The 19,369-nt window shown below is 45.3% G+C and overlaps 1 protein-coding gene across 4 annotated transcripts in view; it reads left to right on the top strand.

Moving 5' to 3' along the window:
- foxp1b (forkhead box P1b) overlaps nt 1-19,369 on the top strand; it is a 157,308-nt gene that overhangs the window by 57,442 nt on the left and 80,497 nt on the right. For 3 of the 4 annotated variants that reach the window (XM_084440856.1, XM_084440857.1, XM_084440854.1), the window contains exon 5: nt 12,749-12,927. In XM_084440856.1, the coding sequence (XP_084296982.1) occupies nt 12,760-12,927 (168 nt within the window). In that variant the 5' untranslated portion in view covers nt 12,749-12,759. Of the gene's footprint in view, nt 1-8,755; nt 8,821-12,748; nt 12,928-19,369 lie in introns of those variants that run through there. The other variant, XM_084440855.1, reaches the window with a different exon arrangement.

The following is a 19,369-nucleotide window of genomic DNA, read 5'->3' as shown; positions in this document are numbered from 1 at the left end:
CTCCTAGCCTTTCTTTTGCTTATTCACTTTGCTGTCTTTCTTTCTTTCTTTCTTTCTCTTTCTTTCTTTCTTTCTTTCTTTCTTTCTTTCTTTCTTTCTTTCTTTCTTTCTTTCTTTCTTTCTTTCTTTCTTTCTTTCTTTCTTTCTTTCTTTCTTTCTTTCTTTCTTTCTTTCAATATCCCACTCTCTCTTGCACTCTCTCTCTTTTCTCCCCACACCCTTCTCTCTCTTTCTCTTTCTCTCTCTCTCTATTTGTCTCTCTATCTCTATCCATCTTTCTTTTTCTCTTTATTTGTCTCTGTATCTCTCTATCCATCTCTGTCAGTGTCTCTGTGTTAGCAGTGCAGAGGTTGACTGATGTGTCTGTTTGCTGTGTTTAGTTATTTATCAGGGGGGATAAGAGTGATGTGTTTAGAGTGGCTGTTGTCTGGGCAGCAGAGGCCAGTTCAGCAGCAGGTCATGCCCTGTCCCGCTCCGCTCCACCAGGGAGCGTTTGAACTGGAGACATCTCACTGACACTGGAGGCCCTCTCTCTCTTCCAGGATGAGATCACCTCAAAACACATGCGCACGGAGACCTGAGGTGGGGATGGAATAGAGAAATCGATGGTAATGTCACAACTATTAGGAATGAAACAATCAGTGGACCTAATAGAATGGTATTAGAGGCATTGAAGAAGATCTCCCATTTTCGCACAAAATATAACGTTGCGTTTTCAGACATGGGTCCGGTTGGTAGTGTTACTTATGCTGTGGGTTTTGGTTGGGTAGTTGGTGGAAAATTGGTGCTTACCAATGCATGGCTTTCTTTTCCCTGGTTGGTTGAGGATGTTGGCAGCCTCACCTCAATCCTAAAATCCTCACGTTTATGATATTTGCCCAGCATTATCTGGGCCTGTGAATGAATGGGAAGATGGGACGTGAGGAATGTTGAAGGTCAGCCTCCATGATTTACACAGGATAGGGCAGAGGAATCCTTGGGAAAATACTTGGTGCGGGATCAAACAGAAGTCATGTGATATGTTCTTAACATCGACCTTTAAATGCATCCATTTCACTCTGCTTGTTTGTTAACAGTAAGTATGACTGAAGTAGAATAGTTCTTGATAATGCATTAAGGACTAGTACAGGGAAAAATACTACTTTAGATGTTGGCTACATGCCAGTTCTGATTGATAGTTATAATGAGAATGAATATCTTCCAAAGTTATTATATAAAGTGTTTAAAACGCTGTTATGTCTCCACATGATTTTAATCAGAGTTTTCTAAATTAATAGAAACAATGTTATTTCAAGATGTAAACCATAACCACCTGGTGCTAGTTACAGTACTAAGATATTGAGTTGAGTAGTGCATTGAGTAGTGTTGTCTCACTCACTCTGTCTTTGTTGCGAGGTTAGATCTACCTTCATTATGTTCATTACTCAGAACGGGCATATCCTTCATGGGCTGTGTATATGAGTTACAAGAGTGATTGGTACAGTACCCTGGCATGGAGTATTGTTACAATATCTAACTGTGATTGGAGTAAAACCCGTACAGTAGTATATTTTAGCACAGTCTAAAGCCTTCAGATGTGTTTGACTCATGCTGTAAAATTATGTAACAAATTCAACGTAGTTCACAAAATATTTTCAAGTGGAAGAAACTGATTGAATGTTTTTCAATGCGGGGGAAAGCGTGGCCGGTACAGCCTAGCTGACGTTCATGCACTTTGTGAGGAGCTTGTTTACGGACTTCAAGGTCAGCTTCTGAGAAGGGCAGCGCGTTCCTTGTAAACATATTTACAGCCAGAGATGTGTAAACATTGTAAATGTATACAGGTGCAGTTGATACTGGCTTTTTTGTTGTTGTTGTTGACCTTTTCCCTCATGACACGTGCTGTAAGGCTGTGTGCCTATGCGTGCATTAAAGTGAGTGCACCAGCAAAAAGCAAAAATGTACAAAGCTTAATGATGTACCTGCTCACAATATGAAGCTGTGAAGAGAGGGAGAGAGAGAGAGAAAGCAAAGGAATGCCGGGATAGTGGGGTTATTAAATATGAATTAATGGAATGTTGCTCAGGCACATCTTTGGGTGTAGTGTAGTGTTGAAAAATAAAATTTATGTTCCCGGCTACCGGCCGTGAAGGAGCATTTGGACTTAGTATCCTTTAATTAGAAGTGAGATATTAGCATTTCATAGGGCTTTACACTGGGCGAGGGGGGCGGCCGGCCCAGAGCCTTCATTAGCCAGCCTCTCTGCATGTAATGAGCGCCGTCATTAGCTGATGGAGGGGATTTGCCCGAGCTCTACCTTGAAAGGCACATCATTTACATACTTCTAAGGAATACGGCCTTTAATGGATTCCTCAATGAATAAAATAAAATGCCACTTCTTTAAAATTTGACGAGTCCATTTCCGATAGTGTACACCGCTAGTCGCTGACTCTTGTTGGACGGATGTGTAGAGGTACAGGGGACAAAAGAAGTGGTGGTTGGATTTGGGGGGGGAGGGGGGGTGTAGGAGGGGGAGGAAGGTGAGATTGACTGATGTTTGAAACTTAAGGCATCGGAATTCACTTTTGTGAGTCGCGTAGTGAGTCATAAATTCTGAATTAAATCAATAATGTGAGGACGTGCTAGTATAAAAGCAGTGGATCAAACAGGAGAAATATGACATGCAGACTGACTTTTGCCTCTAGACATGGGCACATAAATAAGGTGTGTGTGATTTGTGTCAGAGGCCTGAGGAAGTGCTGGGCGCAGCTTAGGGGGAGGCTGGGGGATGTGGGTGTTAATATTCACCATGTTTATCAGAGGAGACGTGGGAAAGGCAATGGTTAAACCTGTATATCCGTGTGTGTGTGTGTGTGTGTTTGTGTGTGTGTGTGTGTGTGTGTGTGTGTGTGTATGTGTGTGTGTATTAACTGACACGCAGAGATAGTGGGGGGGGGGGGGGGGTTGTGTTTTTTTTTTTACATAAAATGGAAGTTTCTCTAAGCCCTCAGCTGCAGCCCTATTCACAGAACGAGGTCTGAGGTGATTAGTATTTCATTGATGAGCTCCTGAAGTGGCAAGTGTGGGAAATTGCATGTTTGATCTCATAGAGTTTGGGAAATATAACCGGAGTGTGGAGCCTGCCAGGTAAGACCCCCCCCCCCCCACCACACACACGCACACACACACACGCACGCACAAACCTGTTGCCTGAGAGGGATCCTCCTTCCTCTCTCCCAAACACATATTTGTTTTGGATGTTTTCATTGGAGTCTACACGGTGATTACAGATGTTCATTAACAAAATTGGGTATTTGTTTTAAACTTTAACCAATCACTTTGATATGCTAATTACAGTGTAATTTAATTTGAGCCCTGTAATGATGATGCTGTTATTATGGACATAAATGATGCAGTTAAACTGAGAGTAATCTCATTTGCATACTGTACATGCCAGTAAATTAAGCCCCTTCCTGCTCAGCTTCAGCTTTAATTTTCCACTCCTTTTCACACAGCGCATCCCTCAGCCCCGTGCCTGACTGTGACTGTAGGCCAGGCTGTTTGATGTGGAGGCCAGCAGCGTCCTCATACTAAATCCAGTCACAATATGGAACACATAAAGTGGCCTCATTATCACTCTTAAGTGTTCCTTTACGAAGTTGGGATTAATAGACGAAGGTGCTCCTCACTCTTTTGATACACACGTATATTCGTACCCCCACCAATGTTCGGCTTCTAATTGGTGTTAAATCCTCGTCCTAAAAAAATAGAAGCGTTAGCGGCCCTAAGCTGTAATAACGATGTCCAAGGAATCGTTTGAGTCCGTAATCGTACTGGATGTCGTTCGCATTACATGTTGATCATTGATTGATGCCTTGAAAGGGTTGTATGATATTCTTCCTTTGAAAAAAAGATGAATACCGGCAGGATGTGCTCTCCTGGCTGTATGTTTCTCAAATCTCCCTTAAGCTTACCGTAGAGAATCATAATTGAGATAATACATGCGATAGATTCATGGCGAATGATAACTCTTCTATGGGCCTGTGCATGCTATTGATGTTTCTATCAAGAGGCCTGGATCTAATTGTGCAGAGAAAAGACTTGTCTTGATAACGGTGCTGTATCTTCATTAGAGAAGCAGCACCTCATGCTCTCTCATTGTCTGATGTTTGCTCGGAATAGGTAAACATGTTTGTCACACAGAGGTGTATGTGCACTGATCAAACACACCAAGGCGTTGATTGCGAACGAACGCCAAGGTCTTCGGCTAATTTCAGAGCTGAAAGCCCTGAATGCACAGTCTCACATTCATAAACTTTCTCCTTTTGTCTTTTTGTGAAAGCATGTCCGGCTCATACACGGCTGGTTTTGTGTTTTGAAGGCTGAGGAGATATTTTATGGACTTAACACTGACAATACAATTGCCCTTCAGCAAGAATGCTCTTCCATTTTGAACCATAAAAAATATTATTTTTCTGCCAGACAATTTTCTCTGTTAGTCTCTAATTGGCTACATAAATCCGATGTGTTGAGGGTGAGGAATGTTGCGGTGTCACAGAGTGTAATCTTCACCCTTATTTACCAATTCATTAAGATTCATTGATGCAGGATCGGTGAGAGGAAATGACATCATAAATCAGACCTCCAACATAATGACCCTAATCAGTTGGGAATTGCAGAAAATGTCATGATGAACTATGTCCTTGTATTAGTACCACTGTACATTGTCATTGCTCTGCTTTATGGGTGGGACGCATCCTCCTGACATGGGCTGTATTTAACGAAAAATAGTTGTTAAAACCTGATTCCATTAAAGCGCCGAGATTCATACAAGGTCTTTGGGTATTTAGCCCTGTGCCCTTTACCTTCAGTTTAACTGCTTAATGGAAGAGGCACAAACCTCTCCTTTTTAACCCTCCATGTCCTCTCTCTAGGAAGCTGGGGCTTTTAAAATAATGACACGCTTCTTAGGCACAAACCGGCCCAATAATGTCTACGAGGACCAGGGACCTGAGAAGGAGACAGGGGGAGGGGTCAGAGGTCAGTCCATTCCCATGCCAGAAACAATGAATGGGATACCACAATTTATTTGGTCCTTTGTTCTGATTGGTTAATGGACGCCCATAACTTACCCAATCAGTTGGAAGGGGCTATTAACAAATGTGCTTGCGTGGATGTTGTGAAGGTAACGTCAAGATAATGCTGCCTTTTCTGCATTTTTCCACACAATTGGATTAGATTCAAGTTGAATCTAGTGGAATCATCTAGTGGAATTCAGTACAAGCATCTTGGCTCATTGCAGGGAATTAAGATAAATTATTTCTTATATTTTCTTTTATTTTCATATTCTTTGCTTGGCTCTCTGAGGGAGAATGGCTGCTTGGTTGCATTTGACTTGGTCCATATTCAAGCCTCTTATAGAGTGCACATTTGATCTACTTTTTCAGTACATTGCTTTTGTACCTCACACATGTGAAGCAATAGTTAAATATTAATATTCTTTGTCACATAAGATAACTACTCAAGTAAAATGCCCATTGCATTTCCTTACCATTATTTGTGTGTAAAGGTTAATGATTGTGTCTGGCAATCAATAGCTTAACTTTATCTCTGTGTGACTGACTCCAAACAAAAGGTCTGCTAGGCAAGCACCTGTAGTGTATTGTACGCTGAAATCAGATATTTAACACATTTCGAATATTGAAGACTGCTCACAAACAATAGGAAACAATAGCGGGGGTTGGACTGAACTTTTGACATACTGTACTGCTGTGGATCTGTGGATATCCATGTTATTGAGTGGCGGGGCAACAACAGACACTGTACTTTCGCTGACTTTCTTCCTACCTTTATTGGGTGGCTGTAGCTCAGTTGGTAGAGCAGGTCGTTCAGTGATCGAAGGGTCAGTGGTCGAATCCCAGCTCCGACTGTCCACATGTCGAAGTGTCCTTGAGCAAGACACCTAACCCTAAATTGCTCCCAATGAGCAGGTTAGCACCTTGCATGGCAGCTACTGCCATTGGTGTGTGAATGGGTGAATGAGAGGCCATTGTAAAGCGCTTTGAGTGCCGCTAAGGTGGAAAAGCGCTATATAAGTGCAGTTCATTTACCATTTATATCGCTGTAACAGTTGTTGTAGCAAACCTAGAGAGGAGTCACTGGAGCACTGGTCTATTGAAGCCTTTTATTTAAGGTGTAAGTTGACAACGTTTTGATGTCAATAGTACATCTTCATTAAGTCATGATTGTTGTATTGCCTTGTTGGTTTGTCAAGTCATACCCTTCAGGTACAGTATGCTGAAAACGGTCAGCAACTATCTCCAGCACTGATGTTAGTGCTTTAAGAGCCATTGCTTGGAGATGCCAGTGCACAGCAGCAGTGCACAACTGGGTAAGTTTACCCCCCAAGACAGTGATTCTAATAATATGGTCGTCAGTTTTGGTCCTCATTGGGCTTAGACCCACAGTATTAATTAGACAAGTTCGCGGAGGCTAACCTTCCTCTCCCTCGGAAAACACATCTGACACATTTCCTTTCTGCACAAGTCCACTTTCCGCCCCCGTGGGGATGGCCCTTGCATAAATTCTAGTAAAAATGATTAAAAATATATGACACACTTTAAGTAATGTTAAAACAATAAGCGATTTTGCAGATCCCATAGGAGGTGGAGAGATTGAAGTCTGTATTTTTCTTTCGGTGTGTGTGTTTGACAGGTCTAATTGGTAAGATGAGCTTGAGGGGAGCGAGGCCTGCTTTTCCCACGCATCGCCTGGTCAGAAAAAAGGCCCCATGTCTCCTGATGTCTGTCCTCTTGTCGTAATGTTAATCGGCATGAGCCACGTGTGAGGGAGATTATCAAAGTCAAATGAAGGAGACTGGCTTAGGAATGTGTGGCGAACCACTCCTAAAAGAGGGCTCCACATCCCAGAATTAGTATTCCATTCATGTATAACCAGCTTTAAACTCATTAGACTTCTCTATTTACTCAGTCTCCATCGGCCTTTGTTGCACTAAAAATACCATGGCCTGCCTTACTTTGGCACATTCCGTAATTGTCTCTGCACAGCAGGCCTGTACGTTAGGTGTATATGGGAGGGCTTCATGCTAAGGAGACGAACTGTTTTGTATATTTTCCAAAATTATGGATCTATTTAGCCTCACCACTGGAGTGTCTGCTTTCTGCTAGCATTCTTATTGTGCATTTATCTGAGCTTGTAGCGTGATAATAGGTTCATATTCATATGAATCATCATCCTTGCTATCACTGTGACGTCAAGCCCATTCCCTGTCAATGGTGCAGCAGTACGTTTGAATCTAGATTTCACGCCCGACGATTCCATTACAGTCATGTCTATGTGTCATAAATATGTGTTTGGTCTCTTAGATCATTCTTTTTGTCCTCTGTATGTGGGGGTAAATGGGTTTGGGGCCTAAATGAAATGAGTGTGAAAGTTGTTTTGGGGGAGGTTGGGGGGGGGGGGGGCGTACAGTAAAGGGAGACAGGAAGCTGAACACTGACTTAAGCGAGGCCTTACGTACAGTGCTCAGCTCAGCTAAGTTGTGTTGAATACATGGAAATTTGTGCTCAAGGTGTAGTGGGCCTTGAAATTCCGGGCACCAAATTTTCTACCATGTTTCCCGTAATGTTTTTTGTTCTTATTATGTGTCGCAACAAATGGAGTGACAGAGCAAACAATTAGCTACTGCAGGTTTAAAGTCAAACTCTCAAATGTCTTAAGTTTTTTCTGACAGATTCTGAGTCTGTGTACCACAACTAAGCAATACAGTTTGGTCAGGGAAAACATTATAGGAGATGTGCCATAAGATTGATTCCAAATGATTCCCGTCTTGTTGGTTTCCCTGTCAACATAACATATACTGACAGCATCAGAAGCTCTCAGACATTCTTTGTTGTTTCCAAGCTCTAGTTACTGAATAATTGAGGGAGGTAAATGTTTAACAATGTTTTACAAGTTCTCCACGGTGGTGCTATGAGGAGACGTTAGGCTGGCGGGTCTGGGAAAGGGTTGAGCCTTGCTTCCGAGTGTTCTTGGTCCATCATGCTAGGGAGACCCTCCCCACACTACCCCCCCCTCCACTTCGTTCACATTCCCTGTGGCCGCCAGCAGCTGTAACACACCACCCTAATGCTTCTTCAAATGTCAGGAGAATGACTGTTTGTTTGTCTTCGGTTCTCCATAGCTGTTTATTCTAGCCGGGCTGCATTTGCATCGACCTTGATTCCCTAAAGCCTGGCCCCTTTCTCCGCCCAGAGCCTGTTTACACTGGGCCTGCCCTGCGTGTCACCTAGGAAATCTGTTGATCATTCCACCTGGTTAATGTTAAATTGCTCCTGCAAGGAGATGTGTTTGTTCATAAACACAACCCCCAGGTCTCCCTGTTTACTGTCGCCATGGCAGCAATCACTTATTAAACAAATAGCTGCTTTGTTTGCTGCTCTGAGTGGTCGCCTATCCCCTACAAGGTCTGGAAGGAACTTTAAAAGGCTTCTGTGTCTCCATGAAAAAAGGAGTGTGGGGGAGGGGGGCGGAGGAGGGAAGGCCTGTTTCTACAGTGGTGTCACAGTAGTCTTTAGATAGGCTACGCTTTGCTTATCTGCGACTTTTGGTTGAAGTGGCCGGCGAGATTAGAGGGTTGTTTGGTCGCACCGTGAAGTCTCCTTCGGCGGAATGTCATCCGCGGCCGTCGGATCCGCTCCTCAGAGAAGAGGCGATCGGGCTTCCGCGCCGTGCGCCGAGTGAACCCCTCCCCCCCCCCGGACTGCGGCGGCGCTTCTGAGTGACGCGATTCCGCTTTTTATACGGAGCACTACGTCAAAGGTACAGACGAGGGAGCGTTGGAGAATTCGCTGTGTGTGGGAGGGCTCAGGGATCCAGTCCAATTCTGATTTTCTCTGTCTAGGACAGCAGGGGGCTAAAAAAAAAGACAAAGGTCCTTCGAAGGGTTTCTTCGCCGTTGGGAAAACGATGACCGTGGAACATCGGAACATACAGTATTTGTCTATTTGTGAACAACACTATCTGCACCAGCAAAACGCTCACGTGCGTGTTTGTCTTCCGACTTATCCTCAGTCAAAACACAGGGGAGCGCAGAACTCCCTGGGCCTTGAGAAGCCACCCAGGGAAACATTCCGCTGTCACACCTTGGTACCGGCTGTTGTGTTGTCTAGTCTAGCAACCGATCCTAACCTAAACAACAGCTTCGATGTGCCGAGCTCCCTTTTGTCTCCTCCTTTGTCTCCGGCCTTCTTTATCTGCCGCTCAAGAATGTTGTGCTTTTGTTGTGCGCTTGTGTAAACAAGGGCTGTGTGAGAACCGCGCGCGTTCGGAGCAGGTGGCCGCTGAGAGTTGACTGTCATGAGCGTTGAAGAAAAACAGAGTGCGGGAGAAAGGGTCAGGCCACAGCTGCGCGGGCCGACCCTACCTTGAATCCTCCGCCGATCGTTCGAGCGGTCGGATTCCAGGAGTCCGTGACAGGAGGGACACGCTGTAGATTTCCGTGAGGGGAAGCCGAGAGGACGAGAGGCAGACTCTTGTCAGCCCTGGCCCGCGCCCGCTAACCCTGAACCTGTCTGGTCAGGTGGGTCATGCATGTGACTGTTTGTACTGTACTCCCTGGTATTAGAGGCAACCAAAACAAAACAGAAACAAACAGAAACTCTGACCTTTTTTATTTATGATTCTCTGTTTGTTCCAAACACTTGTGTTTTGCAAGCAGACCCCCCCCTTCCCCCCTCCCCACTTACCCCCCACCCCCATCCCAGAAGAGCAGACATCTGATGATCAACAGCACAGCGAGTGTTTTTTGGACTGTTGCCTCTTCCTCATCTCCTGGAATTTCCATTATGTGGAGGTTTTTGTTTTTGTTGTTTTCCTTCTTTAATATATAAAAAGGCAGGCCTGTTTCTCATGGTCCCCTTCCTCACCTCGGTCTGGCTGTGTTGATGTTTGTGTTCACCATAAGTGTTTGTGTGCATGTTTGTTCAAATACCTGCTAAGTACGGCACCTAGTGAAGCATTTGACCCATAATTACTACTGAATATGGAACATTGTTTAAACGGAATGAGGAGAAAAAGTGCGAGCTATTTCAGTCATCGTGGACAAGGCTACCCCCCAAGCAAACAGAAAATAAATAAATGGATAAATAAACTGGAGTGAAACTGGAGTCAAGTCACGTGGTGGACTAGCATGTTGCCTTTGCCTGAAACATCATCGTTTGCGTCTTCAGCGCTGCACAGATTAACGTTGTTATCACCAGAACTCTCTAATAAGGCTCTTTCCTATCTGGTTGATATATATATGATGGATAATGCCCATTTTCTTTTTTTCCAATTTTTTTTCTTGCCCATGATATTGCAGCTTTGAATTATTCTGCGGTAAAAATTAATGAGAAAGTAGATTTATGGGTTTCATTTGTTTGTCAATTCGAAAATTAATTGGGTGTTAATTTTAGCCGTCCCTCATCAGTGCCGGATCCAAGCATGCGCGCATTACTTTGCATTCATTGTAGCCTTCCTCTCCTTTATTGTGGGTCACTAGTTTTGCATACATTAAAATAGCCCCGCGGCCCATTCTCTTGATTACTTTTGGAGATGCCATGCATTCAGAAATTTACGCCTTTCCGTTATAATTATGAAGATTTTGCATGGAATGACAGTGCATGCATAATAGCCATTACTTCCCCCCTTTTATGTAGCTTTGGAAAAAAAAAAAAAACACTGGCTCAGTTCTTTTTTTCAGTGTGTGGAAACATTTCTTTTATTTGAAAAAGAAGTGGGGGCGAATAACCTCAGCATGTGGTTTATTTCAAATCGCATTTCATTTGGCCCGAGAATGTGTGTTTCTAATTGGTGTCTCAGAAAGGGGAGTCGGCGTGGAGCGGGGTCTGTGGATGTAGTTGTGGCTGGCTCCCTCCCACCCCGCAGTATTCCTCCCGCTCACTCCCTGTTTAGAAAATCCCATTATGGAGCGAGGCTGTGCCAGACTGGAGGGGTGAGCCAGGTCAACATCTGTCTGGAGGGAGAGGGGGCTGGGCCCGGAGCTGAGGCCCAGAGTGAGCAGGGCCCCGAGCCCGGGCCCGAACTGCACCGACGGCCCCGGAGTGTGGGGGCGTCGTGACACACTTCTGAACCAGCCACAGTGTCAGATGACTCACCAGAATGTGCTGCCTGCCTCTAGATCTACATCAGACTCCCCCAAGTGTAGAGATGAGCACAACAGTGCAGTACGGGATGATTATATCTGGTACTAACTTTACTCTCACAGCCTACAAATACTGATGACCATACAATAGTGATACTTTTAACTCATAATGCACTAAAGACGGTTACACAATTCATTTTATCTGTCCATCTAATTTATATAATCGTCTTACTTCTTAACGAAATTACATTCTGAATTGACAAGTCGTCAACCTCAATTTGCTATCTGTCAGGCTCTGAGGGTGTGTTTCCATGGCTGCGCTGTCTCAGTCTGCGTCTTGTTTAGATGGGGATCTCAGGAGACGCGTGCCCTTAGCTGAGCACACATTAACACGTACGGGCCCCCTATTACATGGTATAAACGCAACACTATAAATCTGCATTTAGTTCAATTTTCACCTCCTTTCATGATGAGGCCCAGTGTTTTAAGGGCATTTATTCTGCTTCATATAAATAATTAATCAGCCAAGTTAATTTACTTCTGCCTGACTTGGTCAGCTTCATTAACTGCCCTGGAATATGGAGACGAGGCGTGCCGCACCAGTGAGGCCTGTGACGACCAACACAATAGATATAAATCTCAGTGCTGATTTGGGCAGTACAGGCCCCCAGATAAGCACCAGTGTCTCTGGCACTCCTCCCCAGGGATATGGGAGGGAGGGGCTGAGGGGGTGCCTGTCTGGGCTGTCTGTGCCCCAAAAAACAGATATTGAAGACTGGAAATTGAATAACGTGGCTCTGTATTTCCATACATACACTACAGTCCATCTGAATAACGATTTTTCAATTTGATTCTCATAAAAAAACAAATAGGAAACATACTTGTGTAAATGCATATGATTGCACTGCTTTAGTTTCTACTTGTTTGTTTTCTCCCTGAAATTGAGCTATTACTGAAAAAATATTTTTTCCTGGATTCCTGGTTTATTTCTGGTCAGACTCATATTTTGGTGTTAATTGAGCACCCCTTTAGGATTTGAGGGTTTTCAGTCTCAAAATGGATGTTTCTCATGGAGATCCTTTGGCAGGACACACCATCGCCCTGTTTCCCATTAAAAACCCATTCTGCCGTGGTTCTTCTGGGACCATGCGAGTAAATATATCCATTTCCATAGAAAGTGTTTTGTTTGTGAGGGCGAGTGTTTTCTTGGGCTCCTCTGCGAGGTTGGGTTCCTCTCAGATGTGTGCTGGTTTCCCCTGCACACAGCCGTGAAGGAGAACACAAACAGAACCTGAACCCTGCTCCTTCCTTCAGCTCAGCACCAGCTTGTCATCTGCAAAGGATCTGCGCCGGAAAGACAAAACAAAAGAGCACTTCATTACAGAGTGGAAAGAGAGAGTATGAGAGCGTATGCGTGTGTTTGCCTCACTGAATATGGTGCAAGCAAACAAACAAGAAACAGGCAGTCTTGAACCAATAGAAAAACCTATAATAAAAATGAAATTGTGTGGGAAGGATGTGACATGTGTTTACAGTTTGGCCCCGAGTTGAAACGCGTCCCCGCGCCTTGTTTTAACAGCTGCTTCTCCAACCCTCTGCTCTCAGGTTGTTAAGTCATGATGCAAGAATCTGGGACGGAGGCGACAAGCAACAGCCCAGCCAGTCAGAACGGAGCAGCGAGCGTGGAGGGCGGAGCCAGAGAGGGCAGGGACGCCAGGCCCAAGTGTGCCACTCCGTCTGTGGACGTGACGGTCGCTGACCTCCTCCATCTCCAGCAGCACCAGGTACACCTGAACTCCTGCCTCACACCTGTCTCATTAACCCATGTCAACAGCATCTCCACCGTTAAGTGCCGGTTAATATTTAATCCAACCCCAAAGTACATCTAGTACATAAACACATTATTATTATTATTTATGTATATTGAGGGCATCTTGAATTTTTAAAGATGGGGAAGTGCTCTCTCAGTGATTGTGTGTTTGGGTTTGTGGACGTGTTTATCGTAGCATGCGGCATCTGCATTTCTGTGAAATATTTATCACGGTGGTCCGACATATTTTAAGTATGTAGGTGTCACAGGATTGCGGGGACAGTTGGAGCGCTGTGACGTCCAGCGAGGTGACAGGATTTTTCCCTGAGCTGGTTGTAAACACGCCCCGCGCTCCCCGCTAGCGCCGCGCTCCTCCTAGTCCAGCCAATGAGGTGCAGGGAAACACGCCGGCTTTATTATTAGTGAAGCCCAAAACATTTTCACCATCCTGAGGCTCGAGGCAGGCAGACGGGCTGTGCTTGGTGTCTCTGTCACGCGTGCCACACGACACTGTGTTTAAAGGAACCGCGTTGAAAAGATCAGCGTGTCTCATGCGATCTCGGCCCGGCGGAAACGCCGGGCTCGTTGTCAGGAGCTGTTTGGTGACGCAGAGCGGCCTCCGCTGTCTGTTGTCTCAGTACATCCATCAGCAGCCGTATGGGGAGACGAACAATGCTGACAAACAACTTGTGTTACGGAACGTATTGTACCCTTGTCCGTTTGAAGCACCGACGGTTCCTCTGGTAAGAGTGGCGTGTGTTTGTCAGGTCTTCCAACGTACAGGACAGGCAAAGATTGAACAGATAGCATGATGGCTACCAGATCAAGACGGATTTTCGGTGTGAATAATGACTTCATTTGCAATGACGGGAAAGCCCATTCGGCTAGAGAAGGTGGGCCTGCATCTGCTCTGCTCTTCAGTGTCAGCGTTAGGCCTTTATTCCCCTCCACATCGTCTGTCCCTCCTATCTCTCCCCCATCGCTACAACTCCAGCCCCCCCCACACACACACACACTTTTTCCAGCTCAGAACGAGCATGTCGTCAGTGAGAAAATCACAGCCATACTGAATTCATTACTGCAGTAGTCACACAAAACCGTGGATAAAATTTCAATAACTGCAGGCCACAGTTGAGTAAACAGTTGCACTGAAACTTAATTCCTGTTGACTTTTCCTTCATTCTTTGCCAGCGGCGCATTCTGATTCGCTCTGCAAAGACAACAGGGGTTACAACTTTGATAAATGTGAGGCAGACAAGACAGAGAGAGAGGGAGAGAGAGAGGGGAGAGAGAGAGAGAGCAGTCTAACGTGTCACGGATGCACACTTGACACCATGGAGAGAGGGGGGGAAGCCTTCCCCCTAGCATAGAGATCAGGCGTTTGGGGCAGTCCTCTGTTTTCTAGTCATCCAGTCTGAGCGATTACTTTCTCAGATCAGGGATGACATTGTACATACAGAAAGAGCCAAGCGGCTCTTTTGATTCCAGCGGTCCGACTCACAGTAGCTTTCATTCTGCGCATTTCAGCTCACTAGCCTATTTTTCTGTTTTTTCCTCTGCGCAAAACAAATCCCTGTGTTAATGTCTGTGACAGACGGTGGATGCTGGAAACGGCGTTTGGTGTATTAATTGTTGTGTGTGATAAATGGCGCATGGTTGAAGATGAAGGACGCGATGTCTCACTCTGGCCTCCTGGCACACTGCTTTGATAGGGTACTTACCAGAGGAGGATTCCTGGGAAGGCGCCTGTCGTTTTACTCTCCCATTAGACTAACCCCGGATTTTCACTCATGCACCATGAACCATGTTAATTGTCCCCTGGGCATTACGATCTTCGCTCAATTACTTGATAACTTTTACTTTTGTGGCATTTTGCAGTCTGTCTTTTAAGTTTTATTTGCTGGTTGCACTAATACACGGCTAACTGACACGATGCCCTGGGCCTCGTCCCCCTTTGTTCTCAGAGAAACATCCAATTCACTGTTTCCCTTTTGGTGACATTTTTTCCCTGACTTTATATGAGAGTCCCCCGGAGTCAGTAGGAACAACAAACCTGGTGGTGGCACGTCATTTATTCTTATTAGGGAACATAACTATGAAAGACAGTGCTCATTAATACAGATGGGGGATAAAATAATTGTAATCTGTTTGATCATCTTGATTCTGACAGGGGAATTCATCTTGTAGACTAGTCAGATTTTGAGGGAAGTGGACCATAAGCTTGACTTAAACATCTCTATTAGTAAGTCAAATACCAGGTTTTAATACCCTGGCAGAAAAAGGATGCCTTTTTTTGCTTCTCCAGATCAGTAGTAGTTTTTCCCCATGATTTTCCCTACAATTTTCTTACTTGCTTACTGTTTTTGACACAACTGATATATGTTTGTTGTACGTATTAAGACAGGTTCAGGGATTATAGAATTACTGCATATCTGTATCTGTGATGACCCTACGGTTTGCTAGACTAGAAAACAACCACTCTAGAATGGTGGATAGTGAAAGTTTGGAACTAGCATCTTTCTCTAACGTGTGTTTGTTTACATCTGGGTTTTTAATTTTTGCTTGAGGAGCAGAAGTTGTGGTTGTCAGTACGTCTCTCATGAGGAAGTGAAGATCGAAGAGAGATAAAGGGAAAGCAAATGTATAAGAGTGAGTTTGTGCAATAGCTAGAGTTATGTGGGTTTTCAGTTTAGATTGTTGTTATTGATGAAACAGGAAGGTACGTTGTCCTTAGCAGCACGCTACAATAACATGAAACCATCAGCAGACACTGACGGTGTTAATGCTTAGGAACAGACACTGACGGTGTTAATGCTTAGGAACAGACACTGACGGTGTTAATGCTTAGGAACAGGCACTGACGGTGTTAATGCTTAGGAACAGACACTGACGGTGTTAATGCTTAGGAACAGACTGACGGTGTTAATGCTTAGGAACAGACTGACGGTGTTAATGCTTAGGAACAGACACTGACGGTGTTAATGCTTAGGAACAGACACTGACAATGTTAATGCGTAGGAGCTGGCAGGTTGGTTCTGTAGCTGTCTGAGCTGTCTTCAGTCCCATTCAAGTCCCAACACAACATTTAGTGTTGGTTGTCATGATTTACGGTCACTTTCAGCAGTGCATTTGTAATCCCTTGCATGTTTAAGCAAGCAACCGATTCCTTTGCCAGAAATAGGTCCAACTGATCTACTGTAATTGTGTGGTATTATATATGAATATCCCGTCTCTTAGAAGACTGCTTTTAATCAGGTTGGAGAGATTGCTAAAATATCATATTCTTTCCCAAGTGACAAATACTGTACCCTCCAACAATATAATCAGAAAAAGAACAACAGTGACGAATAATTGCATTTCTTTTACTGCAGACACATTCATCGAGCCTTCTTTGTCAGACAAGTGCTTCTAAGCTTTGTTACAAATCGCAAGATAAGGCAAACCAATTATGGGTCTTTTCGCCCCCTCTGTCCTCTGTGGGAGCCTCAGAGCCCGGGGGCCTCAGAGGCGTTGCGTGTACAAAGTAGAGAGCGACAGTGTGACTGTTCACACGTATGGCAGCAGAAAGAGCTGAGCAGGCACACGTTGTGTGTGCATAATGCAAACCTTACAAGGCCCCTCCTGGAAACTGAGGAGGTACTGTAGAGATGCACCTACTGTATAACCCCCCCAGCCCCCCTCCCCTCTCTCTCTCTCTCTCTCTCTCTCTCTCCCTCTTTCTGTCTCTCTCTCTCTCTCTCTCTCTCTCTCTCTCTCTCTCTCTCTCTCTCTCTCCCTCTTTCTGTCTCTCTCTCTCTCTCTCTCTCCCTCCCTCCCTCTTTCTGTCTGTCTCTCTCTCTCTGTCTCTTCCTCTCTCTCTCTCTCTCTCCCTCTCTCTCTCTCTCTCTCTCTCTCTGACTGAACTTTGTCCTATACAGCTCAGGAGGAAATGCGAAGAGATAAGCCTCGGTATCACATGGCCATGTCCTCTCTCAGCGCTCTGCCAGGACAGAGACCCAGAGACGGGGCTGCCGAGGCCGGCGGCCTGGTCAACCGTGCGGACCGCTGGTCTGACTCGCTGGCATGCCAATGAGCGAGGTTAACAGCATGAGGTCAGGGGTCGGAGCGGAGCAGCTCTCGCAGCAGATCTCTGCTGATTGCGCAACACTGGACCGTGGAGACCAGGGCGGCAGGAGCTCGAGACGCTCCTCAGGTGAAATCAATCCTGCGCTGCGGGGACGGACACGCGTGATCGTCCGTTCGTGTGTCCGCCCACAGCATGAGATGTAGACCAAATACTACACCCACTGGCATTACCAACACCACTAACACCAACACTACTACCACTGCTACTACCACCACCTCCACCAAGACCAGGACCAACACCACCAACAACAACACCAGCAACAATAACATTACCAACACCATCACCACAAGAACCACCAACACTACTACCAACACCGCCACCTCCACCAAGACCAGGTCCACCACCACCAACACTACTACTACTACTACCACCACCTACACCACCAACAACAACACCAGCAACAACAACAACATTACCAACACCATCACCACCAGGACCACCAACACTACTACTACCACCACCAGGACCACCGCCACCTCCACCAAGACCAGGACCACCACCAACAACACCACCAACAACAACACCAGCAACAACAACAACATTACCAACACCATCACCACCAGGACCACCAACACTACTACTACCACCACCACCAGGACCACCAACACTGCTACCACCACCAACACCACAAACAACAACACCTCCACCACCAACATCAATACCACCAGGACCACCAACACCACTACCATCACCACCAGGACCACAAACACTACTACCAACACCACCACCACCAGGACCACAAATACTACTACCACCACCAACACCACTTACAACAACACCTCCATCACCAACATCAATATCACCAGAACCACCAACACCACTACCATCACCACTAGGACCACAAACACTACTACCAACACCACCACCACGAGGACCACCACCACCAAAACCGCTACCAACACCACCAACACCAGGACCAAAACCACTACCAACACCAACACCACCAGGACCAGTAGCTCTACTACCAGCACTTCTACCAGGACCACCAACACTACTACCACCACCACCGTCCACCACCACAGACGCACACCACTGGCATGATTAATGCACAATGAAGGTGCTTTTAAGAACGGCATGTGTCTGTTCGTCCGTGTGTGTGTCCGTGTGTGTGTCCATTTGTAGCATGTGATTTAGACCAAATACCATTGAACACCAGCAGAGGGCAGTAGAGATTGCTCATAAATCTGCATCTGCTTACTTCACCACCTGGGTGTGATTTTTTTTTTGTCAGCACAACGTATCTGCTCAGCACTGGGTATCTAATACCCAGGATGAAGGCTGGTTTCTCTGGATGGTTGGTGTCCAAAGGCTATGCCGTGTTATCCTCTCAATGGGATAACATTATGTTATATGTTAGAAAGCGCAGCTTAAACAGCGACTTGATTTTACATTGGATGTACCAAAGCTGCGGCGTAGCCAGAACATGTCACCGCCCTCTAACCGTAATTTGTGGCGCCCGGTTTAAAAAAGCAATCGAGCGGGCATCCCTTTATCCATCAAGGAACCGCCGACTCTCAGAAAAAGAAAACAAAAGAAAAATATATACGTCGCTATTAGGTAGGTTCGTACTGTATATACCGCGCCATATTTTTAGACTCACGTTGCGTCTAAAACATGCCTAAAATGGGGGCTAACATGTTAGCACATCTGCCCCAACGCACAAACACACTCACCCTAAGAGAGGATCATGTGGAAAATGAGCCACAGTCTGCTCCATCGGTGTGGCTTACACTGTCCGTGCGACGCAGTGGATGGTCTCTCCACCGGTCTCTCCACCATCTCCCAGTGCTCTCAGGTATCTGCTCGGAGCTGCTCATGCCGTCAGACGGGGCTGGGGAAGGCAGGGCCCAAACTTATTGGAAAATCTGGAGGAGAGGATAACATCAGTGTTATGACACTGCATATTGCCCTAAATTGCTTTATTGGTAAAATGATAGTGCTCGTCCAATTTGAATAATTTTATGGAATCCCTCACAGAACAGTTTAATTATGTTATCACACAACTGGCAACATCTGTCTTTATACCGGCGCACATGACAGTTTTATTACAGGCTGAGTTTCTTTGGTGGTTCTGGCAATTGATGTGTGATCTGATTAATAATCATACAGATGGAGGTGGAAATTGAACAGCAATGTGCTCATATGTAGAAGAAGGAAAAAATAATTGCCCCCCCCCCCCCCAAAAAAAGAAAAACATGTGTCACTGAAAGCCAGGGCCTAAACCTTTCAGAATTGAACCATATTACTTTTTGAGCACAGTTAATTGTTACATGCAATATTTTTCTACCAG

Source organism: Borostomias antarcticus (genome assembly GCF_949987555.1).
Source record: "Borostomias antarcticus genome assembly, chromosome: 7".
In the NCBI taxonomy this organism is placed as follows: Eukaryota; Metazoa; Chordata; class Actinopteri; order Stomiiformes; family Stomiidae; genus Borostomias; species Borostomias antarcticus.
This window is presented reverse-complemented; position numbering and strand designations above follow the sequence as displayed.